The following is a 20333-nucleotide window of genomic DNA, read 5'->3' as shown; positions in this document are numbered from 1 at the left end:
GTAATAACTCGATATATTGTGTAAAAACGTTTAGTCTTAATATTACTAATAGGAATAAGTACCATTAATGGTACGCTGTTATCGATTTTATCGTTAACGTTTTGCATAAGCAAATACAATCATACATATATGCGTGCATTTGTGGTTTTTTGCATGTACGGTTACGTATGTGTTTTTAAAAGAACTTTAAATAATTTTACATAACATATTTAATACATATTAATTATTAATATTAATTATTGCGAGCAATTATTTTATACGAATATTAATGATACGATTTTATGAAAATATCAAAGGACGCGGAAATTATATACTATCTCTTTCCAATATATTATATAATCAATTAATCAATTAAAACTTTTTTATACTTAATTAAAACTTTTACTTTTTTAACGGGAGAAAGACAAATAAGAGTCAACGCACTGCATGTAGGGTGCCAAAGATTTTTTTATTAATTAATCTTGGGAATAAAATTAATTTTATCTTAATATTTTATATTCAGAGCCCATTGAAATTTGTTTTTTTTTTTTTTATTTTTTTGCAATATTATTTTATGGTTAATAAATTATTTGTAATAATATTTCTTCCATTAGAAAATTTCGCGCTGCATTTCTCCAATTACCTCGAAACAGAATAGACGTTTATCGCGTCAGTATTATTACATTATCATGCTGGGAAAGAAAATTACATGACGAGTTTACATTTAACTCTATTCAAACGCCGTCTTGGAAACCCGTGTGTCTCGGAGTGGCGGGCGCGAAAGACGAGATATAAAAGAGAAGTAGAGAGATAGTTCGATCTATGTGATAATGAGGCTATTCCCGGCTATACAGACGTGCCATGTAACATCGATCCGCCCATTTTACTAGCGTAGACTGATATGAGCCCGTCTTGTCCTTTCGTTTTACGCCCCGACTGCTTTTTACTATCGTTCACATTCTCAGTCGATATAAGGTGTCACGTTCCCGACACCTCGATCGTTTATCACGATATTTTCTGTGCACCGGCGTGAAAACCTTTGAGTAGATTTTTATCACAATATTACTGCACGATGTTCAGCGATTGCTTAATCAAAAGTTCCTTCCTTACGCTAAGCAACATCCCTTATCTCTATTTAAATTTGCCTATCTAAAAGATCTAAAAAAAAGCGAAAATTCATTACATTTCAAGTCTTTTATCGAGCAAGTATTCAAGATACTTTTGCAATTATTATGATGAATCTTTATGTGCAAACTTTCAAAGGAATAATATATTTCAGCTTACTAATGTCTTAGGAAAAGTCTTAGGAGAATTCTCGTCTTTGAGAAAATATCAGCGATGATAATAATGGATAACTCTATAGTGATGATACGACAAAAAAGCTCCCCCAGAGTTAATCCACATTAAATCCGAGTATGGGGAAGTTTATGAAGAAGGATGTGCAACGAGATAACTAGATTACGCGATCAATATTCGCGACAGTATTTCGCTGTATAGACATTATCAAGGAGCAAATTAAATATATACTGTATTGTCACCCTATACGTACATTTTGTATCCAGTCAATTTTCTGCATTCTCTCCTAATTGTGGTTTTGACTAATTGAAACATTTTAAATGGGGCTACGGAAATATGGCTGAAAGCGCCATAGTCGACATCTTCTTATGATATCGGTATAGGATGCGTTTATATAATAGAGTAAACTTTAGCCTTTTGTATCACATGACTCTTGTTAGTCGTCTAAGTGGCCGGGTTAACTACAAGCAAGGAGCATTTCTAATGAGACACAGAGTGGAATCGACCTGTAATAATGCAACGACAACGTCGTTTCGCATCTTATTGTACGTATACGCCCAACGCTGTGATATAATGCATTTTGTTCGCTCGCTGCGTTCGCAAATAACGCATTAATATGACATAGAACGCGTTGTTTGTCGTAATATCGTTTCGCAAGTTTATGTTCATGGAAAAGCGACAAAACGTGGGAGCAAATTTGTATCTGACAATGTCAGAGTTAAATGAAATGTTTTATTAGATATCAATAAACAGAGTTCGGCCGGCATACTTTGATACATGAAATTAAAACACATTTTGATTGCCATCAATAATCTTCCTTGCATTTAGTTTCTTTTAACATTTTTTCTCAGATTTTCAAATATACTTCAATTATCTCTATTTTTTTTTTACGTCTATTATTATTTTATGCTTATTATATTATTGTCATATATATTGAGAAAAATGTTTAGATTGAGTAAAATTAATTTTGATGCAGAACGTTGCCTCATTTATAAAATTTTATAAAATTTCTTCAATTATGTCCAGATATAACTTGTACTATAGTTTGATAAATCTCAAGTCAACGTGACGTGTGCGAGCATTGCACCGATTAATGGCGTGTATTTGACTTGCTATAAAAATTGGATTACGACTTTGCTCGAATAAACGTTTATATTTCGCTTGGCATGTTGCGGTACGATAATACGGGCTGCCGCGGATTGTTTCGCGAAAGTGTATTTGTGTCTCTCTCTTAAAATTTATTTCCTCTATGTTTTTGTAAAAATTTATCTATCAATATATTCTAATATTTTCGTGACAATTTGACGAATTATAAATTTTACAAATTTTAATAGTTTGACATTGGGCATTTATGAGTGAATCAATCACTGACAGCGTCGCTGTCGATTCTCTCTTTAAAAAATTCAAACGGTCAATAAAACCGAGCGTAAATCTGAGTAGATTTTATTCCGAATTCTGTAAAACGCGCGCAAAAAATATGTTTGAAACTCAAAGTGAAAAAAAATCATCTGAAATCGTTCTATTTGATTTATAATTTAATCTGCGATTTCTGAAATTTATTTAAGCAATATAAGAATATTTTCAATATTTTCTCTCGATAAAAGAGATTATTGACTCTGGACGAGCTCACATATAATTTTTCCAATTTATGAACTTCGTATATTTTTAATACAAGTTTTCTTCGCAATATCTTCGTTTTATAAAATTCGGGCGATTTTACTGAATTCGCGGTTGATGTACGAGAAGGAAATGAAATGTTTGAAGAATGATGGTGTATAAAAGATTTGCTGGATTTACGCAGGATTTTATCGCATACGCGATATAACACGGATACGCTAGAAGAACATTCATCTTCGCGATACTTGCAGTGTATGCAAAGTTGAAGCTTGACAGGATACGTTTTGACGAAGGGGAAATATTCACGCGTTGAACAGCGATGTTTTTGAGTGACTTTGGAACGCTCTCGATGTATCTCGCTTTAAAGAGAAATCGAAATTTCTTCATCTTTTTCCCTCCATTTGTATATACATCTCTCTGGGTACCGCGTTGTATCGGCTGGGATTTACGTTGAGCCAGGATAAAAATGTCAAAGTAGAATATTTTGCGACGATTATAGATCGCTGAATTTTATACACAGTATAATTTGCCACTTTTTACTGTATTTTTTTCCCTTATGACGTGCTTTGTAATTTCTAATAGTTAAATAATTTGAAGATAAATTGATCTAACGATTCAGATATGTGATTTAACGTGCGTAATTATCCACAAATTGCATAATCATATGAATCAATCAGAGTGACCGATTATTCAATGTGTATTGATTTCTGTGAGAGAGAGATTAATCATATAATTAACTGAAACATCTATCCTACCTAATTTCAAATTATGTAAATTATTTTGCATCTATATATTTGAAAAAAATGTGGATATTAAGTACTTCATTATAAAGAAAACTCATATAGTAAAATTGTAAATATTTAATTTCCGCTTCTCTTTAAAATATAAATTTAAAGCAGCTTGGACACAATTTATTTAATTACGTCTTTCAAAAAAGATATATAATTAGATGTAATCTAATTAACTTAAATTTAATGTTAATTACAAATACAGGATGTATCTGGCATAAAAAATAAGAGCGTGATAAAAATAGTAATTGTATTTAGCGTTTTATTATGTAATATTATTTTTTAATCGGTTATTTACACAGATGTAGCTAGATTATGCGTCACGTATTTTAAAAAAAAATACAGCACTTGGATATATGTGTCGACACGCATAATTGTCTCTATATATCTTGATATTTAAAGAAAATTATATAAATACACACTTACACCTCATTTTATATAGCAAACTGCAGATGCAATTGAATCGATCGCGTCTAACAAAATGATCTGACGGCAATAATATTTGTACAGATCTTGACATATCTCTGTCTATTTTTCTCTCTCTCTCTTATTCTTTTTACAAGAAATCTTTTTTCCTTTTTTCAGTCGTGGTGATGTGCGCTAATTCAACAACCATCAGGGAAATATTGCTGGCTGCCGAAGAGCTCGGAATGGTGGACTCAGGAGAGTATGTGTTCTTCTCCATAGAGCTTTCCTCCAGGTGAGTAAACTTGCAATTTTATCACCATGAGTAATTGCGTATGTTATTCGTTACGGTGCAATTGTCGCACGAGTCGAGAAAAAAGTCATAGTAAAAATACACGTAACTGTGTAAAAGTACTTCCCAGTGCGTTTCAACATACAGAAATTAAAATATATTGCACGTGAAATAATTATAATAAAACATATTTTTTAAAACGTAACAACCAGACAGGTAATCGTAAAAAATCCGCTTAAAAAGAGAGGAAATTAATAGAATCGCGTATTACGGACATAATTATTTTTGTGTGGACTATATATATATATATTTATTGTTTCTATTTTTAAAAATTTTTATTTTTCAAACCTACACGAGTTACATATTTTAATTAAATCATTCCGTGTATGTTAATGTTAAAATAAATCTGTACATCTTATTTAGTGATTTAATTGGTGTTATTTGGAAAATTTTGCGCTATAAAGCAAACATAATAATGCATCCGTGAAAACCACAGAAAAACACAAGTTTCATGTGAAAAAGTAGAGCATAAGCAACGAGCGTGTACAATAGCATGCGGCTCGGACATATAAAGCCATTTTGTAATTAAAACGAATGTGAAGTCGTTGCTAGTACACGGCTCGAGCTCATACAGAAGGCACATTGGAGTGAAATACACCGCGTCTATTTTCAGTAACTCGGAAGGGATGAGAGGCAAATAAAAAGGGATAAATAAGAGATCTGACGACGCCGAATGTGTTTTTGCGGATCGAAGAAATATTCATTCTATACATACAGAAAATAGAGATTATTTCTTATCTCTCTGCAAAATCCACGAGCGTAAAAATACAATTTATCTATAAAAATTGATATTTTATTCTATTGTTGACTAGTCACAGATATCTCACGGTATATTTCTCTCCGACAAATTATTTCGACTAAATATTCAGAATTCAGTTTCCACGGTTGTCTAGAATAACGTGTACCAATATTAGTTTAGCGTAATAACACACACGATGCAGTTTACAATAATATTAGATACCTGTATTTATTTTACTTGTGTTCCGTGTTCCGTTTGCAAAGACGTCCCACGCGCCAAGTCAGATTTGAAAAAGCATTTGTAGCCTAATTCAATCTAATTTATGTCTCTCACCGTCGTCCACGCGGTCGTTTCGCATTAGATCGCGAAGCATTCCGCTCGCTTAAATAAACTGAGTATACATGTCTACTGTATGTACAAAGGGCGGACATTGTGCAATCGCGCCGTTTAACGAGCCTTTGAAAAGCGTCGTTCCGGGAAATTGCTAATTCCAAAACGCGTCGTAGTATACGTGATTTCTCGCGGTCGTAAGTTTCTTACGATCGTGTGTATTCTCGGACGCTGTCTTGTTTTCTTGCTTATCTTATCCGAGATGGTGATAGGATCTTGCATATCTGCAGCCAAAATCAAAGCGGACCAGGCGGATCTTGTAGAATTTTATCGATTCTGAGACGATATAGAGATTGTGTATTATATAGTCATAAATCATAAAAAAAAAGAAATATCCGGTATTTGGGTAAAAAAGAAGAACAATAAAATTATTTCCATTAATGAAGGATATCGCGCGATTTTGGGTCAAGTAAAATCCTCATTTATCGTATCGGAAACCACAAACCGCGATCCTTCATTTAGATTAGTAGAGTCGGGATAAGCAAATCCTCATGCTGATCTAATATTATCTGTATAAAACTATTGCCAGCCAGGGATCGATAGTAAATCTGTTTTTGGAGAAGAAAAACCAGCAAATAAAAATTTCCGCGTGAATTTATCGCGTAATCGGATCTTATAATTTTTCAGATTTTTCCGAAGTAAAACGATGAATTCTAGTTTAATGAGAGCTGTTTAAAAGTTTAAAACGCAAGAGAGAATGAAAAGTAGTTAAACTATTTCGTATAATTTGAGCAGCAGTGACTTTAGCAGTAATTGGAATTTTTATTCACCCATCTTCCGTGAAATTAATCGGGCAATTTTCCGATAATAGTCCGAAAAGCCTGTCGTGAATGATAAATCTCGCGCACAAAAAAAATAATATCTTTTAAAATTACGTTCATTAAATAAACAATTTAACTTTCTCTCGATTCTTCCTTGGATAATCGAGGAAACACTTATTGTCGATACTCCTGTGGTCGATTAGAAAATCGAAGAATTTCTAGAATGTTCAGAAGGAGAAAGAATTTTCTTGCGCGACTTGTGAGATTGCTTTTAAACTATACCGATTTATTCGGTTTTAAACATGAGAGAGAGAGAGTGAAAGAGAAAAGCGCGCACAAATGCTGGAACAAAAAAAATACAATAAGCAGTGTCGTTGGAGCAGACGCACACCAGAGTGTTTCGACATCACTTTATTTAATCACATATCCTACAGAAACGTATATTGCTCCCAGGACATCGTGTTTTCTACATGAACTTTCGCCCCTTTTGTAATTCGAGCGTTACACACTTTATATATGTATAGAATAGGTACTTGTGGCTTTTATATACATACGTCCCAATTATAATATAACGATCGGTCATCATAAAATGAAAGTTATGATCTCTGACACGGTATAAAATCGAAAAACTGTTCGGTCACGGCACATTCGAATAATTAATGTTTCATTGAAACATAAATTAATTGGGTCGTTTCACGATATGTCATTTTAATATAAACAATTTCAAGTAATTGTCAGAGAAACAAAATATACACATACAATGAAAATTGAGAAAAATTCAATAATTTTTCACATGTACGATGTACGTTTCTATGTATGAGAAAATCTATTTTTATAAATTCATTTCACTCAAATGTAAAAAAATTAAAAATAAGAAAAAAGTTAAAAAACAGAAATATTAGTTTCAGCTTCTTATCTCTGATATTGAATTTTATGCTGTTGTGCTGTTGTAGTTTGTATTACAATATAGCTTCTTAATATAAAATTTATAGGGTTGTATGACGCCCATCCGATTTTATTTTCTTTAATTTTTTATAAATTTACTATAATTTAAAATAATTAAGTATAAGCATTCTGGTGTAAAAATATTATATGTGATACATTATAAATTTATTTATTAGAAAATATTTATTTTCTCGCGTATAATAACGCGTATTTTTATCAAGAAACTTAAAATGAAACGCGGTATCGAATGTGTTTCAGTGATAACGACTCCAAAGAGCCGTGGAGAATCGACGGTGACACCAACGAGCGTAATGAGAAAGCCCGTAAGGCTTATCAGGCTCTGCTGACGGTGACAGCGCGCACCCCAGACAACTTGGAATACCTAAATTTTTCGCGCCAGGTCAAGACCTTGGCGCAAGAAAATTACAACTTCACCTTCGGAAACAGTTCGGTCTCCACCTTTGTGACAGCGTTTTACGACGCCGTGCTGCTTTACGCCCTCGCTCTTAACGAGAGCTTGCCGGAACAACCGGGTGAGGTCAATCGGTTAGACGGCGGTAATCTGACCAGGAAAATGTGGGGAAGAAATTTCAAGGGTAAGTTTTCATTTTGATTTTTCTTCATCGTTGCTTATATTTATAGCGAGATTGTAATCGTGTCGATCACCTCAGCGAAATTTCAATTACAATTTTTTCGACGGGAGTGAGGAGTCGACCACGATGAAATTTTGTATATCACAAGAAGAGACTAATTGAACACGGAAGTATACAAGTCTTGAGTCTGACAATGATAGAATATTTTCATTGTGTACTTTCGATGAGATTAATTCAAAACACGTCATTAGCAGCGTTTCCAGAAAGCGCGCATAGTTTGGATTTTTAGAGTTTATAATAGAGATATGTTTATCGCTTGAAAATCACATTATTGGCAATACTTATCGTGCCATTGCGTTGCATCGGGCATTTGTAATCCACATCGACAAAGTTAATTCTCGAATTCATAGAATGAGAATTAGAATTGGGGTTGTCAGCGTCGTTGGAAAAGCGATGATTGATGGTTTCGTCAGACGCCGTTTAATCAGATTGTGTTTTAAACAGAGTCAAATTGATTATCTTGAATTGTCACTCGTACAGATCTGTCACTGACATCCTCATGGCTTTTCAACTGGCTTCTGTAACTAATGAGTTCGATTTACTCATTATCACTGCTTTTCTTTCTCTTCTTTCGCATCTCTCCGTCTATTGCTCTTTCAAATTTCATCCGTGTGTTTATGACTCATATTTTTACTAGTGCTATGCATTTATTTTATGTTTTTATTTACTTTTTTTAATTTAAAAATTTTTTATTTAATTGTGAAGTGATTTTTTATTGAAATATTTTAATAGTGAAGTATTTTAACTTCTTGAATAATTTTAAAGTAAATAAATAATGTTTTCTGTGCATGAATACATTTAGATTTTTCAGTATTTGAAGATCTAATATCTTACTTGCTGAATATTTTGTTTTTATATACTTTTTTTAATTTTAAAATTTTTTATTTAATTGTGAAGTAATTTTTTATTGAAATATTTTAATGGTGAAGTATTTTAACTTCTTGAATAATTTTAAAGTAAATAAATAATGTTTTCTGTGTATGAATACATTTAGATTTTTCAGTATTTGAAGATCTAATATCTTACTTGCTGAATATCTTGCTTCGTTTTTACTTCGCAATATGAGAATGCAAATAGTTGATGTTGGCTTTAGCTTTACATCTCATCTTACAGACAATCTTTGAAGTATCACGCACTTCGTTCTGTTATATTATGCTACTTCATTTCAATCTTCGTGATCCTTGATTTTTCCGCAGCAAAACCTTGCGGTCGATATAGCTGATATGGAATGCGAGATGACTAGTTTATTTTGTATTTTAATGCGTTCTGTATTTTTGTCTTTTTATGTGCATATGTGTGAGAGAGAGAGAGAAGGTTATCTTTATCATCTCCAACTGCATCTCATCCAAGCGAGGTTTTATCACTGGGAGAAATATAGGTTTTTTTTTTGAGAATTATCGATTCAACAACTGCTATCAATTGTAATCTTTAACTCTGATTAAACGGCACCGAATAATCTGCAATATATAATGACATTTTATGTTTTCGCAATTACAAACAATTAATTCCAGGAATAACCGGCGTCGTAAACATCGATGAGAACGGCGACAGAATCGCGGATTATTCTCTCCTGGATATGGATCCGGAAACATCCAGATTCGAAGTAAGATATCCTCGAGATCTCATATTCTACGTATCTCAACGTCTGAGATGTAACTTTATCCAACGTCTCGTGTAGCAACTGAAGCAATTTAATCTGCGACAATGTACAATGCATTTAGCGTGTCATGCTAAGATTGAATGTAAAATCTTACAACATTTCTCTCTAAAGAGCATGTTATTTCGCTCTGTTACTTGTATGTTTGCTTCTCGCATCTTTGTAGTTGCTTTTTATCTTATTTGCGAAATAATTTCTCGCAGATTGTAGCAAATTACTACGGTGCTAACAAAACATTGGAGTATATTCCTGGGATGCATATTCATTGGGCTGGTGGCCGTTTAGAGCCACCTCCGGATACTCCTACTTGTGGATTCGACGGATCCTTGTGTCCCGATAATTGTGAGTTAATAATGCTGAATCTAAATATATGTATAAGTGATTAAATGGATCTTATATTTGTCTCCATAATTTAATGTACACTATGTACATTACGAGTGCGATAGAAATAGTATGCAGTCACGGGAGACGGAAAATATATTTTATATAATTGTATACTTTATTATGTTAATGTAATTTAATAATTGATTAGATAAACTGCGAGATATAAATGTGTACAAGTTTTTTCTTCTTTATAATTATATTGACATAAAAAAATTCTATGTGAATGTATTTTATGCACGGAGTCATCTGAGATTGGCTCTTGGAAAGTATAATATTTTCTCTCATTTAAATTACTAATGTTTCGACAGCTCTTCCGGGCTACGCCATTCTCTCCATGGTACTGAGCTCTATTGTAGTCGTTCTTGTCGTCGGTTCAGTATTTATTTATCGGTAAGTAAAGGTTTGCTTTTTGAGTAGTAGATTTCATATATTTCTTTATACCGGCGTGTTTTTTCGTCGGTATTAATGGAGATGTAAATGCTATTGAGTGATACGCAAATTGATATTTAGATATCGAAAAATCAATTCAATATTCAAACCGGACAAATATAAATGTACTTTGCGAAGAGGAAAAAAAGATCTAGAAAATCGGTATTATACGCGTGCTTCAATAAAAACAGGCGAATAATAATTTTTACTTCAATCACCGTTAACTGTGCATCTTTGATTTAAATTGTATGATGATTTAATAATGGCTCCCTTTTCTCTCTGTTTCTTTCGATTTTTTATTAGAGACGATTTTACTGTTTCGTGAATTTTATTATTTTTATTATAAAACGATTGTGTTATTGTGCATATTCAATTCCACAGTAATATTATATTCATATTAATTCGCCAAAATAGTTCGAAACAAGAAATGTAGAATTTTCACAAATTAAATTAACAATTAAAACGACATAAAATCAAATTAAAAATGTGCACAGTATTCAAATATTCAAAAAATATCGGTCAGATATATTATGCTGATTCATGCGAATTGATATGCGCATTAATAACGTGGATTCACTGGATTAGAAATTTAAAAAAGCTTGTCGCGCGCGTTTTTTGGTGAGAAGATTATCTCGATAATCTCGTGAGTAATATTCGTCAAGTGCACATACACATATTAAGAACGTATAGTCGAAACTTCTCAACTTCGAGTACGCTACCATTAATAGGGCAAAGAGACACTAAAGAAGGTAGAAACAAGTGGAGCGAGGTAACGAGGTAGACGCGAACAAGGCGCGATAATACTTATCTGTGGCAAAATTTCCAACGTATATTGAGTTAATCGATTTATCTCGCCTGTCGATTTTGCTACGCGATCTTTCCCAAGTGTCTTTGTCTGTAGCTTGTTGGCCACGAAAGTGGTTCAAAACACTTAAACGAAGTTGTTACCTTTCATTTCGCGAGTCAATTCGGATCAGTCGTATTATTTACGATATGATCTTAAACATTTTATTATGAGAAAAGATAATTCGTGTCTTTCATGGGCGCTCTTTTGTTGACAATTATTACAATATTATTCTTCTTCAATATTATTCAATATTTTTCGAGAGTCTCTCGACGTTTTCGCGAATTTATTACATATTTTGTCGCCTTGTAATTTGGTTTTATACATGTCGTATCTCTCTGCAGGATCTTAATCGGAGAAACGAAAACGCAGTTTTGTGTGTGTGTGAATGACACATTAAAACTTTCTTTAGGACGCATTAAAATCTGTCTATGTAATGGGATAAACTATTTTTCACACACACGGACGATATCTATGTTTATTTTCAAGCACGTCGAATTCTTCGATATTTGAAGAATTCGACGTGAAGATTGAAGACTTTTATCGAGCTTCTTTCAACGGAAACATCTCAATTTTACGTACCCAATCGCGTAAGGCGAATAAAATTATTTGCGTTTTCTATTATTGAGGTCAATTCAATTTATACGACATTAATAGAGCGCTGTAGAAACTCCGCGAGATAAATTAATCTTATAATTTGCGGTACGCGCGTGAATGACATATATTTTTGATATGATTCCAGTGTTCGGAAACGCGAGCGAAGTGCAGTAGGAAGTAGTTTAACTGCATTATGCAGTTTTTCGTCTTTTATTTTGCGGGAAATGCCTCTTTGATGAGTAATTACACGAATGTTCGCCATTCGTTTCGAACTATGTATGATTATTTATAAAGAAAATTATATAAGAAAGAAAAAATTGTATACATGTATATATAATAATTTTTATTATACATTACATATATATTTTTCTCTTTTTTATATAATTTTTTTTATAATTTATAGTTTGAGCACACATACAATCATATATATATACATATACATATATAGAGAAAGAAAGAAAGAGAGAGAGAGAGAGAGAGAGAGAGAGACAGAGACATATTTTACTTTTTCCTGATAATCAAATATTGCATCTTCAGAGTTACACACTCGTATTGAAAATGTAAATAAAATTATTTTATATCAAAATAATATATTCGCTGAGAGAGAAAACTTTTTAAAAAATGATTCGCTAAACTAAGATTAAATATCCGTGAAAATTTGATTAGAAATAACACAAAAAGTTGCCGGTAAATTTTGTTAGCGATGTATATGGTATTATTAGGTACACACTCGTATTGAAAATGTAAATAAAATTATTTTATATCAAAATAATATATTCGCTGAGAGAGAAAACTTTTTAAAAAATGATTTGCTAAACTAAGATTAAATATCCGTGAAAATTTGATTAGAAATAACACAAAAAGTTGCCGGTAAATTTTATTAGCGATCTATATTATTAGGTAACTGCTAATTATTGAAACACTGACGCATAATGACATTGAATTTAGTTGTTTGCGAATATTAAAAGAAATAAATATTGTAAGCCAACTAAACGAGCAAAATTACATAAGATCTAAAGATTTATTAATAATTAAATTCTCATTCCATTAGAGAAACATATACAACGTAAACGTTTCGACTGCACTATACAGTCTTCTTCAATACATAAAAATCATTTTAATATTTGATTTTAATTTCGTTAATTTATACGAGCCTTTCATTAATTAATTTGTTTCCGAATACATTTGCGTAAAAATTATTGTTCCTTCGAATTGATCAGTATCGAATGAATAATAAATCGTAATAAAAAATTCTGATCGAAACTTATAATACGTTGCGACGATTTTCGAACAATGATTGCGTTTTCGTTCGCAGTTCGCTCCTCGAATAGAACGTGCGTGTAAGGTTAATTCCCTCCCCGGTATAACTTCTGTTGAATATATCAAACTCATTTAATTCCAGAAATTCCATACATATAGGAAACCTTTATGCGCGGAATAATATCTCCCATGGGGACTGATAGGCACGTGGTTATGAGATATATGTCGGCCCATAATTACCTTTTGCGTTGTTCGATGTACGTTCACACACGGGGATTACGAACTTGTTCAGTTCTATACAACTTTGCACATTCGTAGATATCTGAACGTACGTGCGACACGATAGATTTAGCGAGACGTTGATCAATTACGTCTCTTTACAAAATACTGCCGTTACGACATTGCGATAATTTGCCGTTGATAAAAGGATCGTCGTTAATCGACGAAAAAAGCGCGGTGAAAATATTCTTTGTCGTGTTGGGAGAGAAAAGAACGAGAGGAATTAATTTTCACGGCACATACACGGTTTATCGCGCGCGCGACCGCGAAATATCTCGCAAATTTTTTTAATAAGCTTCCCACCAACATCCTCTTCTTTGTCGGTGCGATAATGCTGTCGTTTGTTTTCCAGACGTTTCAAACTGGAGGCGGAAATTGCCTCCATGACGTGGAAGGTGCATTGGGACGACGTAATCGTAATACCGAACGCGAAGACAAGAGGCTCCATGTACTCTCTGATTGCGAATAAGTTTCGCGGCAGCCAACTGGTAAATATGAGAGAAGGGGATTGCAATTCCCGTGTGAAATTGTCGCGCGAGGCAAACTTGTTTGGTTTCGCGAAAACGACGATTTGATTATTTTAGAATTTCAAGTAGGATAATTCCAACGAAACTTAGGTAAATATTCGCTATCGCGATAAAGCTACGGTGGATGAGGTAAACAACAGCGGCGACGATCAAATTTTCATTCCGAACCTTCATTCCAACAGCGATTCTGGTCTTAACGCGCTTATATCTTAGGCAGGAAGTCAGAAAAGAGAAAAGAAAACAATAATGGAAAAGTATCATCTCCCACGAATCAGCACTCTCTTGCTTACTTCCGCAGCATTCGCCATTCTTTACTCTATAGCGGAGCAGTAAAAAAAAACTTTTTATTTCATTATATGTTACAGCTATGTTTCTTATCGTTTATGGTGTGGAAACGGAAGAAAAAGCATCTATATATCTTATAATTGAATTTAATGTTGAAACTCTTATTTTTATGACGAAAAAATCAATTGCGGAAGGAATGAGAATATGACTTTGCTTTGACCTTCAATTTATTCGCATCCTCGTTTCGGAATCTTTGATCTTAAATTTAACGGAATTTAATGACAGTTTGACTAGCTTGCAGCCAAACTTTGTTTAATAGGAAAGCATACCAAGTCTTCGATTTTGAACGCTCGTGAATGGAGATCGTTTTAAATAGAGTTTTATTAAATGTATTGAATAACGAGAGGTTCCTTTAGTTAAACTCGCGTTTACTTTTAGTTAAAAGTTTTATACTAACTAAAGCATATTTAATCTTTAGAGTTTAAAAAATATAGAAAAATTATAAATTTGTCAGAGAATCTCTGTAAAATATTTTCTGGCAAGCTGAGATAATCTGCTTTATATGCGTAGCTCGCCTTGCATAATACAAATAATTATTGAAGGTATAATTTCTGTTTCAGACAATATATTCCGAGGATAACGCAAGTATGCCGGATGATGGTGATAAAAATGCGTATGTTCCAACGGGATTTTATAAGGTTAGACTTTATTTCCTTTTTATTTTATCGTATATATATATAGTGTTTAATTCGACGCAAACACGTGGCGCGTATCATCAATCATGCTATACATATATTATATATAGCATGATTATATATATATTTGAAAGAGAGAAAATAAGTCACAATAGACTATATCTGTATACATATTTTTTTTTAAATATCCGAATCGTCATTGCATTTTTCACTTCTAATAGGATTAAATGTCGGTAATAGGATTAAATATTATTTTATAATCAAAATATAGATTACGTAGTACAAGCGTCATATATAAGAGAAAAATGGATCTATTTTGTGTTTACACGTGCCAATCAATATTCATTTCAGTTTCTTTTGGAACATTGGATATTTTGTTTCAATAAAACGGTATATAATGGAGTTACAAGTGTGAATAAAATAGTAGCGAGATTTTCAATTTATTGAATGATTTTATCGCGCGGTTGCTACTTTAGAAAAATTTCTCATAAAATTTCCTATCGTGTCGTTATAATTTTTTTTTATTTTTCAATAAGTCAATGAGTTGTTTCCCATAAAACTTCTTTATACTGTCGAACAACAAAAAAATCAACGGATTTTGTCGACACTCAACGCTGATTCAATTTATATCTCTAGGCTAGATCGCCTTTTGTAGAGACGATTTATTTTTTTTTACTGACAGTGTCAATAATTCCGTTGATCGTAAAAATCGCAATTTGTTTCAGAACTCAAAAATTGCTATAAAAGTGATACCGAGAGACAAAGTCGAGATCTCCAGGCCTTTATTGCTCGAATTAAAGCGGGTAAGTAAATTGATTTTGCAAACAATGCGTATCTTTATTGCGTATCAATTTTAATATATACATTAAACGCAATCCACTGATAAAATTCCGAGATATACTTTTCTCTCAATAATAATCCTCGATAAATTATTTCTTTGTGAGTAATTTAATTTCTTCATCCAGCATACACGGTATTGCATGTAATAGGCTATAATTCATATGAGTAGTAATTTTGGTGACTTTCGCAGATGAAGGATCTTCAGCATGATCATCTTGTACGATTTTACGGTGCCTGTCTCGAGCCACCGCATTGTTGCCTCTTAACCGAATACTGCCCTAAAGGATCTCTTCAGGTGAGAATTGCATTCTGTATCTCTAATTTAAGTTTTGATAAGCAACTGCGGTAATTACATTCCGCATGTTAATTAAAACCAGATAAATACGTGTGCGTTCTTGCTAAATGTTCTTTGACTCGGAATTTTAATGTTAATTATATACTATCTATAAACTTGGAGAATTTTCAGTAAAAATATTGAAGCATCGTTTCAAATTTACAAATTGATTGACTTAATCTATTTGTACGAAAACTTTTACGGATATTAACAACCTTATTAAATAAATATGCTACAATGTTGAAAATGGGAGCAATGATATAATTTTGTCCTATTAATTTTCAATATTAGTTAGAATATTTGCCATTAATTTGTCACATAAATCATATTGTAATATTGTCGAATCCATAATATCGTATATTATCTATACATACAATATTGAGAGAACTATGTGTACACGCCCACACACATATACGTACAGATGCTTTAATGTTGGAGAAGGAATGTGCACTGACAAGCACGCGCTCGCACACCGTAAATGCATTCGTCTGTACGTTGCAAGCGTTCTATATACGAAACAAAGGTACTCCACTTTATTGGATATCTGTCTTGCCTTATGCTGTAACTTTAAGTTCTCGATTGAATCATCGCCCAAGTTTGCTTCGCCCGAATTGCAGTTTCTATTAGCAAGGATAAAAGTGGACCTGTATATTATGAGCTTTATTACTGTAACATATATGTATTAAACATTTGGGTTAAAACATAACACATATATCTATTACAATAATATTGAATATAACAATAATATTGTCTACGATGTATTGAAAGCTTGATCAAGATATAAAGTTACATCATAGGATCCAGCTTGCGCGTTACACCGTGCTTTATTATCTTTATCTTTTGCTGTCGGGCAGGATATATTGGAGAACGAGCAGATAAAGCTCGATCGCGTGTTCAGGGGATCCTTGATACACGATATCGTTCGCGGAATGGTGTATCTCCACGCGTCGGAGCTGAAGAGTCATGGTAATCTCAAGTCCACGAACTGCGTGGTCGATTCTCGATTCGTCCTGAAAATCGCCGACTTTGGTCTGCACGAGCTCAGAAGGACGGACGCGGATGCGGACAGAAATAGCTACGCTTATTGGAGAAGTACGTGTTTATATAGATCGAATTGTACATTCGTAAAAACAAGTTATGATTGATGATGATATTTTTTCGCGAGAATTTGCGAGAGTGAAATATTTTCCAAGCGCGTGCGGATAACGCGAGCGAAAAGAAAAATGTGTGAGAGAACACGAGCGAGGAACGGAGATAATATTTAGAATAAACGTACAGAATTTGATTTTGCGATTAAACAGTATTTGGACGGTTATTTCATCGCATATATACTCACAAACACACACGTATATACATACAGGTTTGCGATCAAGTGTATGTATTGTAGAAAGACATTTGTTTAGTCAATGGTTTACGTATATCGGGAATTTTGAACGACGAATATTTTTTACCTCGACGTTACTTTATTTTTGTCCGAATATTTGCGTATAATATTCGTGTTTGTGCAATAACCGTAAAAAAAAAAGAAAAAAAATCAATAAACAATAAACAAAAACGAAAAAAGTAGAAAAAAAGAATCGAATCGTTCTGGTGCTTTGATTTTGCTTTTTTTTAGAGCATAGGAAATTTGATATTTGCAGAACAGCTGTGGACAGCACCAGAGTTGCTGAGGACGGAAAGACGACCGCCCGAGGGCACTCAGAAAGGCGACGTATACAGCTTCGCTATAATCGTTCACGAGATCGTGATGCGCCAAGGGCCATTCTACTTGGGAGACAATAACGATCTCTCTCCGAAGGGTGAGTCTTTAACGTCATTCGAGATAATCGCGGAATACATGCAATTGGCTCTTGTCGTGTTTCATTTAACGCGACAACGGTGCAACAAAGGCGGCCTACTTTAATAATATCGTATCGTAGGCATAATTTGCATCACAGTTTAATTAGAACTGAGAGCAGGTAGATAAATTTGAGCGCGCAATTATGTGTGTTTTCTTTTCATTATTTAGATCATTGGTGCAGAAATCAAAATCGCTATTAATTTTGACAAGTGATTTTTTTAAGTTTTATTATAATATGAAGAAATATATATATTACGTTAATTAAAGAATTTCATTTTTAATATCAGAGATTGAGCTCATCTAAATGATTAAGATCTTAATATCAGCACGAGAACGATAAAAACCCGGAAGGATAAGATGTTTTCGTAGATGTATAATAATACATTGTTTCTCTTGCGCAACAACGGCGCGAAGAAAACCTCGATAAACAATGCTTAATGCATTTTACTATGTATGAAGGGAAATGAATTAAATAATGGGCAGGATAGATTAAACTTGAAGTCATAATTTTATATTACGATACTCGATAAAGCAGTCATTTTTGCAAACGCTCTCGCGTTTCGTTTAGCTTTAGATATTTAAACAATTTTAATGTGCGATCAACGGAAAAACTGGAATCCCGTACACGATATAAAACTACTTACACTCTACCGTGCAATATTGACTTTTTTGCCCTTGTTTTTAGAGTCAGAGTATGTTTCGGCATAATCACGAATTTTTATCCTCGCGTGACGTGATTCGTAATGGCTCGCACATTAAGATCTGGTTTTAATAAAGAGTGAAATAATCTTCTCAGAACTTTTACATAAGGCGGGCTGCAAAACATGTGCAGAAATTATAGCGCCTTCCCCAATATGAGATCGCAGACGTATCTCGCGTGTTGTGATTTTAGTTATTAATTATTTTTATCACAAGGAGATTTCGACGATAAATACTTTTCTTACGAAAGTTTTAAATTACGCGAGAAAAATTGTGTTTTTATAAAATCTTTTAATATATTTTATATTAATGAATATTTTTGACACAATTTTTTCAACATTATTTGAATTAATAATGAAGGCGTAATAATATAAGCCATGCTTAATATTTCTTTCACTTTTGCAATTAATTTTTCAAACGAGCTTTTTGTTTGCTGATAAATAAAGCTCACCGTTTTATCGGCCGCCAAGCTAGTATCAGGGCTTACTAAAGCTTCTCAAGGAATCTTATTGATCGGAACTGCGAGCTTGCAAGCTCTCGTTGAGGTCTATACAGTCTGTTATCGACAGTCGAGATATAATGAACAGAGAGCAAATGATATAGTTTAAATTATTTAAGGCAAATATATTCATTGTCGCACAGATTACATGTTATGAAAAATCGAGAATTTAAAATTGGAAATTATTATTCGATGATCTATTAAAATTGCATTTCTTATCTGGATTCGACTGCATAAAACTATTAAGAAACATTAAATTTTTTCTGCGAGAAATTAGCAACATCGACACAATATAAAATAGAAAGAAATATAGACTAGAAATTAATTTATAAATATATCTGATAAAAAGAGAATAAATATCTTCTCGGATAATATAAAAGATGAAATCAGAACTTGGTAACGCAGAGCTTGCAAGTACGTGTCGATCCGATCAATGATCTCTTCTCCTGAGAGCAGGCGAGATTCGTTGATAATCCGATATCAGTGATATCTGTGATATGAAAGAGATGAAAGCTCGAGTTCTCAGTGGATATCGATACTTTATGATCAGACGGGATAAAAGCCGAGCTTTACCGTCGAAAGCTCGTCGCGTTTCGCGTTCTCCAGGTACAGAATCGACGAGCTCGTCAATCGGTAACTGTGTTCTCGCAAAGCTGTCGGTTTGCGCGCGAGGATCGATCGCAGGATGGAATGTGTCGTCGAGTTCCGTAGCAGCATGCCGAAAGCTCAGTCGAGGCTCTCACGCGTCCTAGAACGCACACGGCTGTCGCGCGCGCTCCGCCGAGATCCTTTCGATATCGCTTTCTCTCTCTTTTTCTACCCCTTCTCTCTTTATCCTTCTCTTTCTCTTCGTTCCGATACATAAACACACTCTCGGCGAGCGACACGTGAATTCAGCGGGCACCACTTATGCCCGAATTTACGGCCTATTAACGGAGACGTACGTGTTGTTTGAAGGAAGAGAGATTCCTCGCCGAGCGGCATATCCGACAACAATGTGCGTGCATACCGTGCGTTGTGTTTTCATCCCCCTTCCCTCTTTCTTTTTTTCTTGCCTTCTTTTTCTTTTTAATTATGTGTAATCACGCGAACGTGACGTTGCGTGAACCCTCATTCGTATGATTTATCAGCGTTTAATTGTTCATCGGCGTAATATCGATTGCGAAAACAGAATCCGCAGAGGTCGACGTACCTTCGTTTAATATCCGCGTAACAGCCACGCGAAAGCAATTATTGTTT

At 33.6% G+C, this 20333-nt stretch overlaps 1 protein-coding gene across 3 annotated transcripts in view; it reads left to right on the top strand.

Moving 5' to 3' along the window:
• The window catches only part of LOC114940882 (atrial natriuretic peptide receptor 1), an 86789-nt gene that overhangs the window by 30327 nt on the left and 36129 nt on the right, over nucleotides 1-20333 (top strand). For all 3 annotated transcript variants that reach the window (XM_029315652.2, XM_085488445.1, XM_085488444.1), the window contains 11 exons: nucleotides 4266-4380; nucleotides 7531-7868; nucleotides 9437-9528; nucleotides 9786-9924; nucleotides 10275-10356; nucleotides 13728-13863; nucleotides 14808-14885; nucleotides 15608-15685; nucleotides 15913-16017; nucleotides 16911-17148; nucleotides 17697-17855. In XM_029315652.2, the coding sequence (XP_029171485.2) occupies nucleotides 4266-4380; nucleotides 7531-7868; nucleotides 9437-9528; nucleotides 9786-9924; nucleotides 10275-10356; nucleotides 13728-13863; nucleotides 14808-14885; nucleotides 15608-15685; nucleotides 15913-16017; nucleotides 16911-17148; nucleotides 17697-17855 (1560 nt within the window). The remainder of the gene's footprint in view (nucleotides 1-4265; nucleotides 4381-7530; nucleotides 7869-9436; nucleotides 9529-9785; nucleotides 9925-10274; nucleotides 10357-13727; nucleotides 13864-14807; nucleotides 14886-15607; nucleotides 15686-15912; nucleotides 16018-16910; nucleotides 17149-17696; nucleotides 17856-20333) is intronic.

The sequence above is a fragment of the Nylanderia fulva genome, unplaced genomic scaffold (genome assembly GCF_048542155.1).
Source record: "Nylanderia fulva isolate GAGA-0341 unplaced genomic scaffold, ASM4854215v1 Scaffold7, whole genome shotgun sequence".
NCBI classification, from domain to species: domain Eukaryota; kingdom Metazoa; phylum Arthropoda; class Insecta; order Hymenoptera; family Formicidae; genus Nylanderia; species Nylanderia fulva.
Note: the sequence above shows the minus strand (reverse complement) of the source record. Positions and strands in the feature narration are given on the sequence as shown.